Source organism: Parasteatoda tepidariorum, chromosome 10, assembly GCF_982258835.1.
Source record: "Parasteatoda tepidariorum strain Cologne lab strain chromosome 10, Ptep-v5.0, whole genome shotgun sequence".
NCBI lineage: Eukaryota > Metazoa > Arthropoda > Arachnida > Araneae > Theridiidae > Parasteatoda > Parasteatoda tepidariorum.
Window position 1 is genome coordinate 18825869 of NC_141764.1, and position 19535 is coordinate 18845403.

Consider the following 19535-nt stretch of genomic DNA (forward strand, 5'->3'; position numbering starts at 1 on the left):
TACTGACTTCAGGATGGTAATCAGTCTAGCTAGGTAGACGGAAAAAAAGGTCCCGGTAAAAAAGGTCCCTCCATAGGGAAAATCTGTAGGGATATTTCCCGTCTCGCTTTCTGGTCAGCATGAATGCTTCTCGCTGTTTCAATGAATATTCTTTTTATCTGTAATAATTCAGATCAGATCATTGAGGTAAGGAGAAGGGTAAGGCTGGTTATTACGCTTATGGGCTGGTTGTATTACGCTTTTTTTTTAAAAGATTTTATTTCATTTATTTATTCTTCTTTGATTATTTTTTAAAGCGGGAAGATACTATTTAAATTTTTCAATAATGCTTTATTTTTTTTGTAATTTTTTTAAGTGAAAAATGTGTTATTTTCTATTTTAAATTATATTTTGGGAAGAAGTTGCTAATGTGAGGCTTAAAGTAGCCAATCGGGGAAGTTGGAAGGATTTATGTGTTGGATGTTTATTGACTTTAAAAACGCGCATGACGAAAAAAAAAAAAGAAAAAAAAAACATGCACTGAACAGCAAAAAGTGCTTCAATCTAATCTTCTCATTTCAAATATTTTCCCCCACAGAATTTTCCCTACACAGGTACCTTTTTTACCGGGACCTTTTTTTCCGTACCCTTTTTTCCTGTACCTTTTTTTTTTCCTAGAATCATCAGTCTATCACCCTCCCTAACTGATTCACACTCTTAAATGTAAAATCAATTTTACATGTTTAATTTGAGGCTTTAGGAATGCAAAAAATTCGGTTAAATAAAAATGAAAAATATTCTAATTGTAAGCAATTTTAGCGTTAATCGAAGCATATTGAGAAATTCTCGGATTTTAGAAAGAAAGAGGAAAATTTAGCGGAAATTCGCGCTATGACAGAACTGCAGCCCTAGAATCATAACTTTCAAAATTATTTAAAATTTATGCTTGAATATATTGTGTCATGCTATTGCAGTGCCAATAAATTGTAATTAAAATCAACTGCATTTGTAGTTGTATAATCGTAAAATAAATAAAACCTGGAGAAAGACTTATTTTTGAAATTTTCATTAATTTGAGAAAAATTTATTTTAAAATTCGTGAAAATTGCATCGCTTGTGAAAAAGAGCTTAAGGATAATTTTTAATTTTTTGTGAATTTTTTTAATTTTGCTTTTGAAAAGAAAATTGAATATGTAAGGGGATTTACAAGTCTAACATAAACATTACTTATACCAATTCCCTAGCTTTGCCAGTAAAAAGAAGCAAATAATAAGACCCCTCAACCATTAGATGCTTACACAATATCTGAACGGACCCTTATCTTTTTTTTATCACAATTTAAAATTTTGACCACCTTCTGACAGAAACAAAGTAACAGACACAAAACTAAAAAAAATTACTAAGTATTAACGTGTTATAACTTTGAAAATGCTATATTTGGAACCTAAAGCGGTAATTGTCACTAGTTATTGTAAAAACTTATAAAATAAGATTTAGCATTAATATTTTAAATTTTTTTTCTTAAAAAAAAAGGCGAAAGAGATTTATCTTGTTTTTATTCATAAATTTTAAGATTAAAGTTGAATTGAGCAAGGAATATTTTATACATGGAATATTTATACCTTTATATTAAAGTAATTTTAAATTATATTTTTTTTCCTGTTACAGTTTTCCTATGTCAATAACAGTGAACAGTGACTATAGATACAACTCTACAACATTCCGCTCTCTGCAAACTCTGCGTTTGTTTTTTCTAGCAAATTCTGATGACTATAATCCAACTACAGGATCCTATGCACTGAAATTATTGTGGAATAGTATAACAGAGCCATTCCTGTCTCAGGAGGAGTTCAAAAAGAGTGTCATAACAATCGAATCATTTGATGAGCGAAATGATCTAAATGTCTTGACTGTAGCATGGGATTGGTATGTAAGTCATGTGCTGGAAAACGTCATTTCACCCAGAGGACCAAGGTCTCTAGGCCATCTTTCAAGGTGTTCCGTTCGTCGGCAACTGGCGACATGCCTTCAGCTTCCGTGTGGTGTCGACCAGCTCGATATACCGAAGATTTTAAAAGATTATATTCTTTTGGAACATGGAAAGCCTATTACCAGTGCAGAGCTGAAAAAGCTGTATAATTTCGATGAATAAATTTCATTCTAATAAATAAATTGCAATTGCTAGTTGCACATTGTTTTGACTCAACACCAAAGATAAACTTTCCCAATTTTTCCTCGGAAATTATTAAAACTCCAGACTACATTTTTGCTATACAAACAATTAAATTACCCTTTCGTAGAAGATATGTTGGTTATAACATTTTGTTGGAAATAATACTTCATAAGACGAAGGTTTTATTGGCAGATTTTATAAGACAGAGTATCGTTTCTATATAAATTACAGATAAAAGTGATTTTTTGCACATGAACAGGGTAGTATATACTTTAATGTATATAAAAAATGACTATATTAGTAAAATAGTTGAGTCATATCAGACTTAAGAATTTAAAGTTGCGATGGTGTGTAGAAAATGTATAAATAATTCGATTGATTATTAATAATCATAATATTCGATTTTTAGTTCGAGAATATTAACAATATAATCTTCAACGGGGAGCGCAATCAACTTTTCAACAAAAAATAAGTACGTTTTAAGGACTTAAAATTTTTTTTCTAAAATAAATATTTTTTTTTCTTTTCTCTCCATGTTGAAAGTTTATTATAATTATGCATAAAATCATCAAATAAACACTTATAAACATTTTCTATAATCATTTGAAAATACTAAGTTTCTGACAATTATTGATTTTATTAGCCACCATAAAACATTTTATACACAATTTTAATCAACTTCAATACTGAATTCCTCATTATTTTTTTTTACATTAATAATTATTTTATTCATTTGTATAAAAATTTATTAATATACACTCAACAAAAATATTTATAAGATTAGTATTTGTAATTTTGTTTAGTATCTCTTTAATGAAAAATTAAAAAGTTATATTCGATTATTCTGAAATATAAAAATTGAATAAGCATTGCAGCTGAAAAGATTTTTTTAATGAATTAAAAATTATAAATATTTGGTCCCTATATTCATCATATTTAACAAATTTGATATTATCGATTATTTAATTTCAATTATTTTTAAGTCAAATGATAAAGAGATAAATTACAATCGCATAAGATTTTTTGCGGCATTTGCTAAATGTTAAAATAGTGAAAAGTCTTCTTGTTCATACTTTTTTTTTAAATCCTTCCTCTAAAGATTATTGAGTTTTGTATCATAAAATAACTCAAGTGTATTGAAAATAATAACAAATCCAAAAAAATGAAACTGTATAGAAAAGTCTAAAATATTTTATACTATTAATGAGTTGTTCCTCAGGCACAAAATCTCGCATTTTAAAAAGCTCAACCAATTCAAATGAATTAAAAAGAGAAAGAGAGAAAATTTGAAGTGATAATTGACCCACAGGAAAAATTAGTGAAAGATCTAGTCAAGTTGATCTATAAATAACTAGAGCAGTACGAAAACCTCAATAGCCTGGCAGTGGTGGTAAATTGACTTTTTTTCTCCCCAAAGGCAAAAGTTTACGCTACGCTTTGGAGCTTACGTTTTGGAAACTTGATTCGAGATTTTTATTTCTTTATTCAAATCACTTTTAAAAAAATTCTAATTATATTTATTGTGATTAACGAACGTTAGATATTTTTATCTCATTCAAATTGAACTTTTTCATAATTTGGAGGGAAAATGTTATAAATGTCCTGATTGGCGCTGTTTAAAACTATTATTTCAAACGCTAACAGCTTACTAATAAGAAAATTAAAACCTAATGCAAGCGTAAGAAAATCCGCTTACTCTCCCCTGAGCCATGGTGGCTCACGGGATAAAGAGCTAACCTGCCAATACGGTAACCCGGGTTCGAATTCCAGAGATGGCTGGTTGATACGAATTTGCATCTGACTCGCACCAATCACTGTGCTGATGTAAAAAGTCCACATAGGTAGATGGATCCTGAATTAAATTCCACTTGCTGTCAGGCTAAAAGTGAGATCCATACAAAGCAAATCCATCAAAAACTCCTCCGCGAGTTGAACATTGGAAGTCATAAACTCAAGAATTCGGTTGGCGGATATAAAATAAAATACCCTCCTCTTGCTTCTGCTTTGACTTTTACAGTAAAAATATGATTTTAAAAAAATTTAACTTTCCATAAAGTGAGAATTTCGTTTTGCTTTGCAAAAGTTTGTGTAGAACATTCTTTAAACATTTTTTAGTTTTCCTTCGCTAGTTAGAACTTTTGACCTCTTAAACATAAAAAGAAAAAAAGAAATCCAACTTTTTCTTACCCCATCTTAAATTACAATTATGAATTTTTCCAAGTTTAATATTATATCGAATTTTTTTTGTTACACTTTGTGCATTCATAAGAATTGAAAATTAGGGAATTTCATTCAGTGTATAGCTTTGTTATCCCATGACACTTGAAAACTTTTGTGCTCTGTAAGCATTTCTCGGTTTTTTTTAAGGAAGATGGGAATAATATGAGGAAGAAAGAGAAATGAATTTCTTCTAGAAAAGCAAGTGAGGTATTGTTTTCGAATTTTTTTTTCACTAAATAGGATGAAATCAATCTTAAGACGATCTCACAAATGGTTTTTCGTAATAGAAATAGTTACAGAAAAAATACAAAATTGTACTTTTTTACACAACTGACAAAACTATCTAAACAAGGGAAGCAATGTTTCCTATGTACTTTTTTCGCAACGAACCAATTGATATTATACACGAGTCAATAGCATGAATAGTTAAAAATTTAAAAGGGTTGTGTAAAAAAATAGGGTACGTGCCTGCATTAACTTTTCACTAGTCGTAAATTTTAGTACGTAATTTTTTTTTAAACCCTGAATTGAGATGAAACAGCAATGGTCAAGATAAAGAAATAAAGAGTTTTAGCAACAAAAAGTACCATCTTCTAATTGCGCTTATTTATCATCTCACGTCACCCTCATAAACAAGAAAAATATTGTTTACTGTGTATTTTTTTTCTAGCTCTATCAAATGAAAGCCGACAAATCAAAAGGACTGATTTTTCAAAAGTCGTGATGGTTTTTTTTTCTTACAAAAAACTCCTTTAACTAATTGTATTTATTATAAATAAATTCCTTATAATTTAAAGCTTATTTATCTTTATCGACGTGAATTTTATCCCCATTTATTTCAGCAGGAAAATTACATCGGAAAATATTCACTGTAAATAATAATGTAATAAGTGTACATAATTATATGCCAGCGGAAATACTTTTTACTCATTTAATGATTTTAACTTTTAAACTATTCACTCTGTGGATGCAGTCTCGTTTGATTTAACGCAAAAAACTTGTACCATACCTGTGTTATATAAGACATTAGCAACAAAAGAGAAGGTCATGCAGCAGACGATATGAGTAGTATTATCCATGGAGTTCTTAAAAATACAGATCCTTAAAAATTTCTTGTTTCTGCCACTGACATGATCAAATCATGAAAGTTAATTCGCGAGAATTACATTTATCAACACACAACTGAGTATCACATGTTAAATTTAGTTACAGATTTACTGAAAAAAAATTCATTGTTTGAATTAGAGAATTGTTGCATGCCAGGAACGTAGGTAAGAGGGGTAAGGGGATTAAACACCTCCAGTTGTAAATAAAAACTTTTAATATTTTCTCAAACTACTTATTTTTTTAAAATGCAGTTTTTTAAAAAAAACTTCCTTTAAAGTTTTAAGCTACTTCCTTTAAAGTTTTTATAAGATAAAAAAACACCTTAAAAATCATTTTACCACATGACGAAATCAAAATATCTCTTCCTTACCCTGACATTAGTCCTGACTGATTCCTGACACAGAGCCGATTCCTTTTCACTATGGGTAAATCTATTCCTATCTTGATATCTATGGACCAGAAGTGAAAATAACTTGATAAATGCTTCCCAGAATTTTGGGGTGCTATTTTGGGATCTAAACAAGATGTAACTACAGTCAAACCCCGCTATAGTGAACCTTCAAGGGACCGAAATTTCTGTTCACTATAACCGGGAGTTCACTATATCCGTTACGTAGGCAATTTAACTAATGGTTCCCAAACTCCCCCCTTTTATTTCACATTGTTCAAATAAATGACTGAAAAACATTATGTAGTAGCAAAAAATGTGTTATTTTCCATTACTCTTTGTCTTGCGTACAAAAAAAAATTAGTAATCTTTAGCTGATGAACAATCTTCAACATCAGATATGGAAAAACTTCCCGACTCTCAGATAATTTTTCCTGAATTTCTGTTATTCCGCTTTTTAAACCTGCCTAACCTATAACATAAAAGTAGTCTTATAAAATCGCTTAGCAAATTCATCGACATTTGTGTTGTCCAGATACTTCGATTAGTGAACCACTTCAGTAATGCTTCTTCAACATCCTTGTGATCTGCTTTTCTCAACTTTTTTCTGCCATCTAAATTTTTTTCATTAGCAGAAATTATTAATTGCCTATTTTTCCATATGTTACAAACTGCAGATTTGGATAGTTTATATTCCCTGCAAATATCAGCTTGATTGCATCCATTTTCAATTTTTCTGATTATGCGCATTTTATCATCAATGGAGAACGTTTTACGTTTACTGCTCGGCATAGTTAAATTTGAGACACTTGTTTGCAGGATTTTTTAAACTGAACTGAGAGCGAAAAGGAGGTGAAATGAGGGCCTCATCAACACATATTAGTGTCCAACCCTTTGACCAATAATGAATAATTGCTCATTCCCTTTTGACATAAAATGCATATTGACCTGACTGACACATCGTCTGCCTTTGTTGGAAACATCTGCTTGGTTTGTTTAGGGATGGGAAAGTGAGATAAAAGAAGCAAACAATAAAAATGCTTCATTCCCCTCTGTAGATGGTTTTGAAAATCGGTATATGTATTTTTGTTTTGAAGTAGAAATTTCAAAATTATTACAAAAAAAATCAGTTAAAGACCGAAAAAAGTTCATTATATCCAACTTCCTAACTTTTTTGGTTCACTATATCCACAAAAAATAACATTATCCGCGTATAGCAGGGCACGGGACCGAGCATTTCGTTCACTATATCCGGGAGTTTACTATAAACCGTGTTCACTATAGCGGGGTTTTACTGTATTATTATTGTGGATGGGGGGTGCTCCAAGAGGGTTCCTTGGGATATTAATCCACTTTTCCTTCGAGGAGAATTTCATACCCCCTTCTTACCCGTCGAATATCGAAGGCGTGTGTACTATGCATGATTTTTTATCGCCTTACGAGATAATCACCAACAAAACGAATTATTTTTAGTTTTCTGAATCCGGAATGAAAAATGTAGCAGAAGAGTTCCGATTTCTGTGTGGATGCTATAGCTCGTTCACCAGGAGTTGGCACTTGGCTCCGCCTTCATCACGTGGTATACGACGATACCATTTCGCTATTTTTGGGAGAAGGTTGTGAGTAATCCTGAACAATGTTGCTATTTGGCGATCGTTTGGCAAAAATATTTATTTCGCAAACTTTATGTGCAATTTTTTAACAATAAATATTTCATAAATTTGATGATATTTTGCATCATTTTTTATGATATTTCTTTCTTTTGAGTGAATAGTTTGTCCTTTATGAGACATTTCGCTGGGAGAACAGCAGTTTTTAACTTTAAACTATATTTAATTAGCAAGTGTAACAAAAGGTATAATAACAAATGATAAAGCAAAGTAAGTGACTGAAAAAGAATTCACTTTTTGCGTTTGGCGCAAATTAAGGGTTGTCTCAATTTCAACAACGGAGATGTTTCTCTTCTAACTCCCGCGCTGAAATGAACTCTGCGTCACAGGAGGCGGAGCCAAGTCTCAACTTCTGGTGAACGAACTATAGTTTCTGTTTCTGTTGGATCGTTAAACTAGTTAAAGTGATTCTTCGCTTACCTGGCTTAGTACCAATCTTCATTTCTATAGTTCTTTCTCCCGCCCCCCCCTTTTTTTTCTTATTTTTCCTTTATTTCAATCGCTTTATTTTGTTATTCAAAAATATATTTTTAAACAAAAGGATTCACTAAAATAAAAAGTTTGTTTTTCATTAATGCCTTATACGTAATTAAAATTAAATAAATTTGTGTCTTAGATTTAATTAGTTATGAAATTTTTAGTATAATAAATTCACCACATGTTTTAAAATGCTTTAAGACAGGGAAAAAATTATATATCACATTTACCCATCATAGCTTTCTGATTATGTCATTTTAATTATAAATATTTCCCAAGTATTTTATTTCCTCAAATCTAGTTACATACTTCTCAAGAAGGCGATTAAAAAATTTCGTTAGAATTATGCAAAAATTATTCGTTTAGGTGTAAACAAATTAGTTAAGTAGTTTCTTTGTAATGACGTACAGGGGTGTGTTGACGGAGCAAACTCCTAGATAAGAAAAATGTGAAAAGAATAGTGTAATAACGTAATCTCTAGGAAAGGAGATTTTATTAAATAAAAATGAAAAAAAAATTGGAATAACATACATTAATAAAATTTCTTATTTTTAATTTATATATGGGTCATTCTCACGAAAACTGTCATTTTTCAGTTCATAAAATCCCAAAAAAGTAAAGTGAATAAAAAGCTCTGAAACTTTTTATATTAATAGAAATATGTAATGGTATTATAAAGAAAGTATATATCCTATTAATTAAACTTAATATTTAAATTAATTAATTTATAATAATTAATAATTAATTAATTTAATAAATAAATTAATTAAATAAATTAATTAATTTAATAAATTAATTTTTTAATTTATTTTTCAAATTAATTAATAAGTAAATTAATTATTTTCACTATTTAAAAAGTGAGGGAATGACACTAATAGTGAGGGAATGATATTTTATTTTAATACATGTTTTTATCTAAGTTACATCTACGTAAAGTTTGAAAATTATAACATACTAAGTATATCTAATATTTATTATAATTTAGTCTTATATATTTAATAGTTTCTACAGGTTTGGGAAATAAAATTGGCTGGCACGATTGAACAAAAAAAAATTTGATAATATACTCATCTTGAATCATTCCCTCACTTCAGCGTCATTCCCTCACTTTATACACTAGTGAGGGAATGACGAATTCAATAAAATTAAAAAATAACAGTTAGGCCTAATTAATTTCTGAAGTCAATCGCATACAATTATATTCATACAAGAAAGCAACATATAATTATCCACTTTCTCGATGAAGTTGTATTTTATTTTACTCTAAAAAATGACATGAGGGAATGACAAATGTAAAAAATTTTACCTGGTTTGATTCATTCAAATTTATTCCACAGCAAAGCTTCTTTAAGTTGAAGATGGAAACATACTGCAATTTTGTTCTATGATGCCAGTTGTTATCTTCTGAAGTTTTTATTAAAATATTTTTATTCTAAGAAGATTGCAGGTGATAAAAACATTGTTGTGAGGGAATGACGCGAAACACTGGGGACAAAGTTTAAAATAGTGCTGTGTTAATATTTTTATCAGAAATTAAATTTAAAATTGATTTCCTGAATTCTATATTTCAGTATTCTGAAATAAAAAAACCCGAATTTATAAAATTTTTTATTTTATTTCAGAAACAATTTTTTTCTTTTTTTAAATCAGCAGTGGGGACAAGTGAGGGAATGACATATTGGTATATTTTAATTACCTAAAATAAATAATAAATAAAAATTGATAATTTTATTTTTATTCTTTTGTTAGCTTGCATTCTGAAGGACACTTTCCCTGAATTTTTTTTCTTCGTAAGCTGTAAAACAAACATAAAATATACTGGGGACATGAAAATGACTGTTTTTGTGAGAATGACCCATATATGTATGTGTCTAATTATATATACAGGAGTTTGACAAAATAATTGAGACACTTCGATACCAACACATTTTTTAATATTTAAAAAATAAATACTTAGAGCAGTGCGTTCCAAACTGTGGGGCGCGCCCCCCTAGGGGGGCACGAGAATGTTGCAGGGGGGGCACGCAGCTGATTCCAAAATATCATTTTCGAATACAAACCAAAAAAGTCGAATAGGTGTCAAAAAAAATTAATCAGAAAAACGGTTATACGTAACCCACAATCCTCGCCGCGAATTTCTCGGGTATAAATGCTAAAAAATCCATCCATACTCTTGCTGGAACGAAAACATCTTGCTTTCCCGTTTGGAGCCGAGCGCGAGGAAACACTAGACAAGCACTCGGATCATCCCGGGTATTCTCGGGGTTACTCCCGCCAAACTTCTGTAAACAGAAGCAGGCAGCAGGCCCCGACAAGGCTTATGAGCCAAGGCCGTCGTTAATTCGACGACGTTAGCGCTCATTACATCTGGTGTGGAACTATCATCAATTGCGCGCGACTGCGGGGTTTTTCAAACTCGGACGACGCGACTACACCTGGATGCGTGCGCCCAGACGAGAGCAGACACGCGGCATTTCGTTAAGAAACGTTGGTTAAACTCGACCGTTTCCACGCAGATTGTCTACAAACTCTACAAACTCGCTTTGGTACACTTCTAAATTAATATTGAGGTAAATTTCAAAACTGTTATAAAGTATTTTTATTTGATTTAAAATAATAACCCTTTTAGATGGATAAATACGTAACTGGGTTGAAAAGAAAATTGAATGAAGCAGAAGGCAAAAGAAGAGGTAACGAAAATAGCGGAACATCTTCGCAAAATAGTAAACCTAAATGTAGAAAATATGATCCAATGTACTTATCATTTGGATTTACATGTAAAGTCATTAATGGCCAAGAACGACCAATGTGTTTGCTGTGTCTGAATACTTTGGCCTCAGACAGCATGAAACCAAATAAATTAAAACGGCATCTCGAAAACGTACATGCAGATCACGTTGGCAAGACAATAGAATTTTTCCAAAGAAAATTGGAGAATTTAAATAAACAAAAAGAAATGTTTTCAAAGACCATGTCTGTTACACAAAAAGCATTGCTTGCGTCTTATAAGGTTTCTTATAGAATTGCTAAATGCAAAAAACCCCATGTAATAGGAGAAACTTTAGTGCTACCTGCAGCTATTGACATGGTAGCTACGATGCTAGGTGAATCATATGCTGATCAACTTAAAATCATTCCACTTGCAGATAATACGGTGGGAAGACGAATATCCGATATATCTGAAGATCTTTGCGATCAATTAATAGAAAAAGTAAAACTATCTTCTTTCGCGTTGCAAGTAGATGAGGCTACAGATGTTCTTAAGGATGCACTCTTGATTACATATGTAAGATATGTTGCGGAAACTGATGTTAGAGAAGACATGTTATTCTGTTAACCTATTGAAGGCAATACTACAGCAAGTGAAGTTTTTAATATGATTGATAAATTTTTCAATGAATATAACATTCTGTGGGAGAACTGTGTTGGACTATGCACAGATGGAGCTCCATCTATGGCAGGAAAAAACGCTGGTCTACAGGCACTAGTTCGAAAGGTGGCTCCTCGGGCAAGTTGGGCGCATTGCATGATTCATAGAGAATCACTTGTTTCAAGAGATATGGGTGAAGATTTATTAACAGTATTTCAAGTTATTATAAGAGTTGTAAATTTTATCAAAAATAGCCCATTAAGAGGAAGGCTTTTCGCAAAATTGTGTAATGACATGGGTTCAGAATATACATCACTTCTATATTATTGTAAGGCACGTTGGCTTTCTCGTTCCAAAGTACTTCAAAGGGTGTTTGAGCTAAAAGAAGAGATCGCCATATTCCTTACTGATAATAATAGAGATGAAGCAAACTTGTTTTATGACACGAAATTCCTTGTAAAACTTGCGTATTTAGTGGATATTTTTCAAAGACTCAGTACTTTAAATAAATCAATGCAAGGGCCTCAAATTCATGCTTTTGTCCAGAAAGACAAGGTTACTGCATTTATGAGAAAATTGGAACTGTGGATAATAAGTTTGAAAAATAATAACTTTGACATGTTTCCCACTTTTAAAATTACCTGTCTTGCAGATGAAATAGAAGAAAGTAAAGTTCTTATTAATAAACACTTGACCAGTTTAAGGGAGCAATTCTCGTTTTACTTTAAAGATCTTGATATGTCCAAATATGAATGGATTAGAAACCCGTTTGTGATTGAAAAATATGATGATTTTGGCCTTACGACAGCAGAGCAGGAAATGATAATTGACTTATCTAGTGACAGCACATTAAAGCAGATGTTTCAACACGAAAATAATATTGTCACGTTTTGGTTACGAGTAAAGGACGAGTTTCCTACGTTAACAAATAAAGCTTTAGAAATTTTATTGCCCTTTGTAACATCATACTTATGTGAAACTGGGTTTTCTGCAGTAGCTGTCTTAAAGACAAAGTATCGATCTTGCTTAAAGATTGAAAAGGAACTGAGAACCGCGATATCTTCAATGATACCACGGTTTGACAAAATTTGTGCTGAAAAACAAGCTCACCCTTCACATTAAATTTTTATAATGTTGTATTAATGTTGAATTCTATTTTTTGTACTTTTGTAAGATTTGTTTTTATTACATTATATTATTATTTCCTAAAATAGATAATTATTTTTTATGTATTTTTATACATAATATTGTATATTATTTTGTAGCCCATTAAATAAATTACAATATCAGATGAGTGTTTATGAAATTGGATTGTTAGAAAAATTAAGGGGGGCACAACAAATTTTTTTTCCAAAGAGGGGGGCGCAGGTACAAAAAGTTTGGAAAGCACTGACTTAGAGAATCAGTTCAAAAATTTAAAAGTTATAAGATGGCACGATTTCTCCTACATATCAATAAAGTTTAACGCTTTTTGAAGTTTGAGGTACCGACAATGAACTACAAACGGAAAAAAAATGTTTTTCAACAACTGTTCCAAAAAATGGGGCAATAAATTTGTAACTCATAAATATTATTTTGGATATTATATGCAATAATTGGGCAAAACATTGTACACATTGATTAAATATTTATAGAGATGTATGAACATTTTTATAAAAAAAGATTTTTTCTTTCTTTTTTTTTTTTTTTTGCTATAGCTTAAATATTTAAAAAATTTAAACAAAGCATTTGAATCAATTTTAAACTGATAGCGAAATTATTGCTTTAAAATTAAAATAATAATAATAATAACTGCGTCAGATAAGAGTAATTGAAGTAGTTGCTTTATACAGCATATGTGCGCAAAAAAATTTAAAAAAATATTATCTTAATTTTACAGTGAATCATATTTGACAGCTAATAAGTTAAGTCCGATTTGAATATCTTGAAATGAAAAAAGTTTCAAGCAATTTTCTAAGTAGTTTTCTTACTCTTTTAAGAGAAAGCTCAAAATTATGAGGGATTTTCCACAAATTTTATTTTGTTCTATTAAACAAGATTTATTAAGAAATGATAATACCATACTAATGATGGTCTGGACAACAAAGTGTGATGGAATTAGGAAATAAAACATGCGAAAGAAAATATACTTTAATCGGCATAATATCCAACCGGGGATCACTTGCTTAATTGTACAAAATGAAATTTATGGAAAATCCTTTATTATTTTGAGGTTTCTTTTAAAAAGAAAAAAAAAAAAACTCCTTAGAAAATTGCTTAAAATATTCAAATCGGACTTTAGTAGTTGTCAAATAAGATTCACTACAAAATTAAGAAAATTTTTAAAATTATTTATTTATTTTATTTAGTTATTTTTTTGCGTATATGCGCAGTATAAAAAAAACATTAAGTATTTGTAGCAGTTTTAAACAATTTTTTTTAAAATTTTATGTCAAAATTTTTTTAATCAATTTTAAATTGATTCAAGCGTTTTTTTTATTTTATTGAATTTTTTTAAAGTTATTAAAAAAAACTCAAGACGAAAAAAAATTCGTTTTTTTTTCTTATTTTTTAATAAAAATGTTCATATTTTCAAAAATATTTAAGCTATGTTTTCGAAGTTTAGTTCAATTATTGTATATAAGAATCAAAATAATAAATTACGAATTTATTACTGCATTTTTTTGTCATAGGGTGTTCAAAAGCATTTTTTCTGTTTGTTATTCATTCTCGGCTTTAAATTTCACTGATATGTATAAGAAATCACAGAATCTAAATTTATTATTTGATTCTCTAAGTATTTTCTGAGAAATATCAAGAAATGTGTTAGTATTGAAGTCTTTCGACTATTTTGTGCAACTCCTGTAGTATTCTTTTAATCAAAATTCGAACATTTATCTTCATTTTGAATGAAAAAATCGAACATTATGATTTTAATAATTTGAAAGTATACTTTTTTAATAATCGTTTTGTTTTAAAAAAAATAGCCACTACTGTAGACACGAAAGGGGGCTATTGTGGATAAAATTGTGCTTAATAAGTTATAAAAATAATTATTTAATCTATTGTTAATTATAAAAAGTAAATAAAATAAAAATACCATTCAATTTTCAACATGGTTATTCGATTTGTTAATATTCTGTACCACCGCTATATTTTTAATAAGATACAGCGACCGCTGTGTCTATAAATGATAAATTATAGCATTTTTTCACTTAGTTTGAAAGTAAACAAAAGAACCAATAATAATTTTGTGTTTAAAATAGTAGTTTGAAACAGCGCAGGTGTGGAAATCAAAAACTTTTCTCTACAAATTCTGTAAAAGCTCCATTTGAATGGGGGAAGAAATTAAACATTATTGGCAAAATTAAGCATTTCGGGAATTTATATAAAAAAAAAAGCATTTGGATAAGGAAGTATTTTAAATAATTTAGATAAATACTTAAAATGTGGTCATCATGCTCCGAAGTATATATATGATAAAAATATCGCGCAATCATATCTTATCTTTACTGTTAAGACTTTGATACATTAATTTAAATATTTCTTAACTAAAAATATAATGAAAAATAGTTAACAGGGCTTCGTAATTTTTTTATGATTGTTCTAATTTCGCGTAATTAAACGTCATATTTTTAGAACCTAAGGCTCATCAGCAATCCAGTTGGAGACACACACTAATTCTTTATTTTATTATATGTAGGGGAGAGTCGGGTAGCCCCGCTCACTTAAGGAGTATTGCTTATATTTCTGTATAATAATGAGTAATAATCAATATTTTTGTATGTTTCTATTGTTTTATCATCTAATTAAATAATGCAAAAAGAATAAACCAAAAAAAGAATAGTTTAACTTAAAAAAATAGAAATTTAAAAAAACATGTTTTTCAGCTCTTTTCAAACTGTGTCGGGTAGCCCCGCCCAGTTACAAAAATTATGTTTTTTGACTGTTTTTTCAGGTGCAAATGACAATAGGTAAACCTCGTTTATCATTTTTATCACAAAATTATTTTATTTCTTACATATTTATATACTTTTAGTGAATTCTATCATTTAATAACAATAATTTAATAACAACAATATTTGTTGTTAAAAATGCATATAACATTCAAATTTGAAGCAATAAAATAATAATCTTTGCAACCGTACATTTATCGACGAAATAAAATTGGTCATTGATACCCGACATTCATGTGAGCGGGGCTACCCGAAATCCAATTGTTTTGTAAATTTGTAATTACTCGAACAATTTTTCACATATAGACTTCTTTCTTTGTGCAAATTAAACTTAAGACTACATAATTTAATGCTGTATGTATGGAAAAAATTATTTTTTTAGTATTAAAATGAAGTTTAATCGAAACATTCAACCAATTTTTCTTAATTTCATGACTACAGTATTCAGCATATTTTCAAAACTATTGTTTACCATCTTAACAGCTGCATAAATACTTGAAACTTTGAGAATAATTTTTTTTAAATATAACAATTAATGTCCGATGGCCCATCGACTTGAAAAAATATTCTATACATATGAAATTGACAGTGGGCGGGGGTATCCGCTGGGCGGAGCTACCCGACTCTCCCCTATAAATAAATATATATGTATTAAATATATTATGCACTTAATTGCTGGCGCGTCACTCCTACGGGCGCAAAACCGAAGGGGTGTGCAACCCTGCATCAGAGTTGCAGCTTCTTAGAAGGGTGGGGGGCTGAAATCCAGGTGCATCTAAAAGTGGATTAATACCCCAAGACACCCCCTGATCTTAGCGCTAGCAGCAAAATAACTTAGGAACTCATTCGGCCAATTTTCAACAATCTTGGAGGAGAAATCACTGATAGAAATGTTGGATTCACCCGATATTTTATAGAAACTATTTAGTCGATGTTTACCCGATTGTCATATTCACCCGATATAATAATTATAATTGCTGCTGATTCTCCCCCCACCCCCTTCATATGAAGGCCGGGTATCCAGCTAGGTAATTAATAAAATAACAATAACTATATGATAATTAAGTTCAATATTAATACAATAACGTTAAGTTGTTATTAAAATGAAAATAGCACTTTAAATTATATTTGTATTTTAATACAGTACAGAACCCGTTATCCGGAAATCAGAAAACCGGAAAACCAAAAAACCGGAACAAAATTCGATAAATTTTCTCGCCATTTTTAAAAAAAAATTTTTTTCCTCATAAGATTTTACGATTTTTCTTTCTTTCTTTAAAGATGTTTACCTTACCATCATTTTGGAAATAATCATTAGTGTATTACTTCATCGTTTTTTCTTATTTTTAAGATTATTTGCAAATATATATATTTTTTTATTAGTTGGGTTTAACAATAAAAAAAAACGGCTTTTTGTAGCGATTCAGAAAACTGGAAAAATCAGTTATCCGGAATAGCGATGGTCCCGACCGTTCCGCATAATCGGTTCCCTACTGTACTTACTTTTTTAAAAACAACTACATCTTATGACATGTGGAACATCATTATTCTGCCAATTAAGATGAATGTGTTTTTACATACTTAGTATTAAATTATTGTTATCAGTATCATTACAGGTAACAAATAATATTATGACAAAATAAATGTCACAAATTAAATATTAAAAAAAAAAGAGAAAGAAAAATCGAAGTAGACAATAAGTTGATCGTTCTCTTTCATGAATATTCTTTTTTTTTTCCCATTTGATTTTAAAAATCAGCAGTACAAATATTCAGATAAAGATAACATTAAAAAACATGAGAATATCAATTTTTATTAATAAAAAAATTATTATTAAATAAGGAAAAGAAAATTTATTTTTTAATGAAAACATTTATAACTTAAATCAAAACAAAGCCAGTCAGTTTTTTTCTTTAAAAAAGCATTAATATTTTATGTCTCTCACTGAAGTTTGCTTTATTTTAACTGTTCTTATCTTTTCCACAATTCTTTATTTGCGGATATTATAATTATTATAAAAGTAATTAATGCGACGTTTCTATTTTTTACCACTAAAAGCATTCCAAAAACCAAAACTCCTCCCCCCCCCAAAAAAAAGAGAATTTAAACATTCAAAAAAATAAATACCTTTAAATTTTACCTTATTAATCTAAAAATATATAGTTCCTTAAGAAAAATTTAAAATTTTAGTTCAAGTACTTAAAAATGTTTCGATCTTCAAAATGCATCTGTTTTTTACTCTAATTCGTTAATTTCATTTTATATAGTGTTTCTATACTCTTTCATTCAGTTAATAAGAAATTGTGTTACAAAATGAAGATTATTTAGTTGAATTAAACAATATGCAACAGAATAATTGCTAGTGTGCATTATTTCTGTATTCTGTTAATAGATGGTTGCACCAGTTATTTAAAATAAATAATATTTTTTTTCTCAATATCGTCAACAAATGGTACTTTTACTTATTGCCTGACCCGTAAAAGGAAACTATGGGTGGGAGAAAGGGAGATTAACGGAGGGCCCATGGATTTCCGGGTTACATTTTTTTTTGGTAATTACGCATTTATATTTTTTGTTGATTTCTTTTTACCTCCATTGTGTGTATAAAGCATGTTGTTTGATTCTGTGGGGATAGTAGTTAACGAACACGTCAACTTTCATCTATGAAAAGGTACCCCAACATAGATTCGAGGTCATGTCTTATAAACTAGAGAATTATAATTTTGTAGTGGTAGACACACTACAGTACTCCCACACCAGAATTATAGCTGTGATAGAATTTGATGAAAGGATACCACTAGTTGATTCATTGCTGTTTTGTGAGAAGCCCTGAGGGCTGTATTAAGATCACCGTCCTTTTGCTGATCGTGAGAGCTGTATTAAGTTCAGAGTCGTGATTGCTCCAGTGTTTCCATTAGCAGTCGATTGAATGCAGGTCAACGATGTGTGTGATGGAGACTGAGTAGCAAAAGGGCGAGGAGGTGGATAATGTCGCAGTCACAAGTCAACTGTTCAATGTCGATAACCAATGTGGTCCACCGTAAAATGATCGAGGGATTTTCTGGTTCGAGTTCGGAGGGTGGAAAATGAAGCCTGAAAATGAGAATATCTTGCAAAATACAGCATAGCTGCACATGAGTGCGCAAGAATCTCATCGAACCCAAGTTTGCACACATGCGGAACCGCAAAAATTTCATTAAACATGTAAAATGATTGGCGCTTTCATACGCCGACGGTAGGCTGAAATGGATTATTGTTGAATGAATTGTGAAAACGTTGAATAGAACAATATGAAAAGCACGCTATTGCGTAATACGGAACCGAAAATCGACAGGGTGAAGGAAAAAAAATCCAATTTTCGAAAAGGGAATATCAAGCACTAGTTTTTAAAAAGAAACCACTAAAAAAAAGCACCTTCAATAGCATTGAAAAAAACGAAAATAAGGACTTTATAAAAACGCTACGCACACTATGTAGAATCTCTGAGAAAAAAGTTGCAGAAATTTTTACGACGATTCATAGCTATTTCGCACGAAATTCATGCAAAGTAATTATCTTCTTTCTACCGTACCCACTCAAGCGTTCGCGGACCCCAAAAAACACTTTCCACATTAAATCCACCATTCATATCTTATTTTTATGAGTGAAAAAATACATTATTAAAATATAAACAATTAACATCAGGGTTTCACACCACTGCTCGGTCTTTATATTTGTAGTGCATGTACCACTACAAATTCCAATTCACTGGTATATAAGACATGTTAACTAGATTCTATGTTGGTGTACCTTTTCATAGATGAAGGTTGACATGGTCAGTAAACTCTCCCCACATGGGTGACTTTCGGACGTGGTGTGGGCACGCCTATCTTAACAGCAACGCCCACTTCGATCTGAACACGCCTACTTCGATGGATGGTTCACATTGATCAGTTGACTTGTGACTGCGACATTATAGACCTCCTCACGCTACTCACTTTCGATCGCACTCAACGTCGGCCTGCATACACTCGACTGCTAATGGAAACGCAAGAGCAATCATGACTCTGAACTTAATACAGCTCTCACAATCAGCAAAAAAAACGGTGATCTTAATTACAACTCTCCCGGTTTTTCACAAAACAGCAATGAATCGTTTAGTGGTTCATCGAATTCTGTCACAGCTATAATTCTGGTGGGAGAGTACTGTAGTGTATCTAACATCACAAAAATACAA

The 19535-nt window shown here is 30.5% G+C and overlaps 2 protein-coding genes across 2 annotated transcripts; both read left to right on the forward strand.

The window, feature by feature from the left end:
* The first annotated feature begins 10985 nt into the window (after positions 1-10985).
* LOC147802200 (protein FAM200A-like) lies at positions 10986-11351 on the forward strand. Its single transcript, XM_087152680.1, has one exon. It carries the CDS (start codon positions 10986-10988, stop codon positions 11349-11351), a length of 366 nt encoding a protein of 121 aa, XP_087008806.1.
* Positions 11352-11390: 39 nt separating this feature from the next.
* Positions 11391-12506, forward strand: LOC147802201 (protein FAM200A-like). Its single transcript, XM_087152681.1, has one exon. It carries the CDS (start codon positions 11391-11393, stop codon positions 12504-12506), a length of 1116 nt encoding a protein of 371 aa, XP_087008807.1.
* The last annotated feature ends 7029 nt before the right edge of the window (positions 12507-19535 follow it).

Excerpts from the sequence above, each read along its gene's own strand:
- LOC147802200 (XM_087152680.1), top strand. The coding sequence starts at position 10,986 with ATGTCTGTTACACAAAAAGCATTGCTTGCGTCTTATAAGGTTTCTTAT.
- LOC147802201 (XM_087152681.1), top strand. The coding sequence starts at position 11,391 with ATGATTGATAAATTTTTCAATGAATATAACATTCTGTGGGAGAACTGT.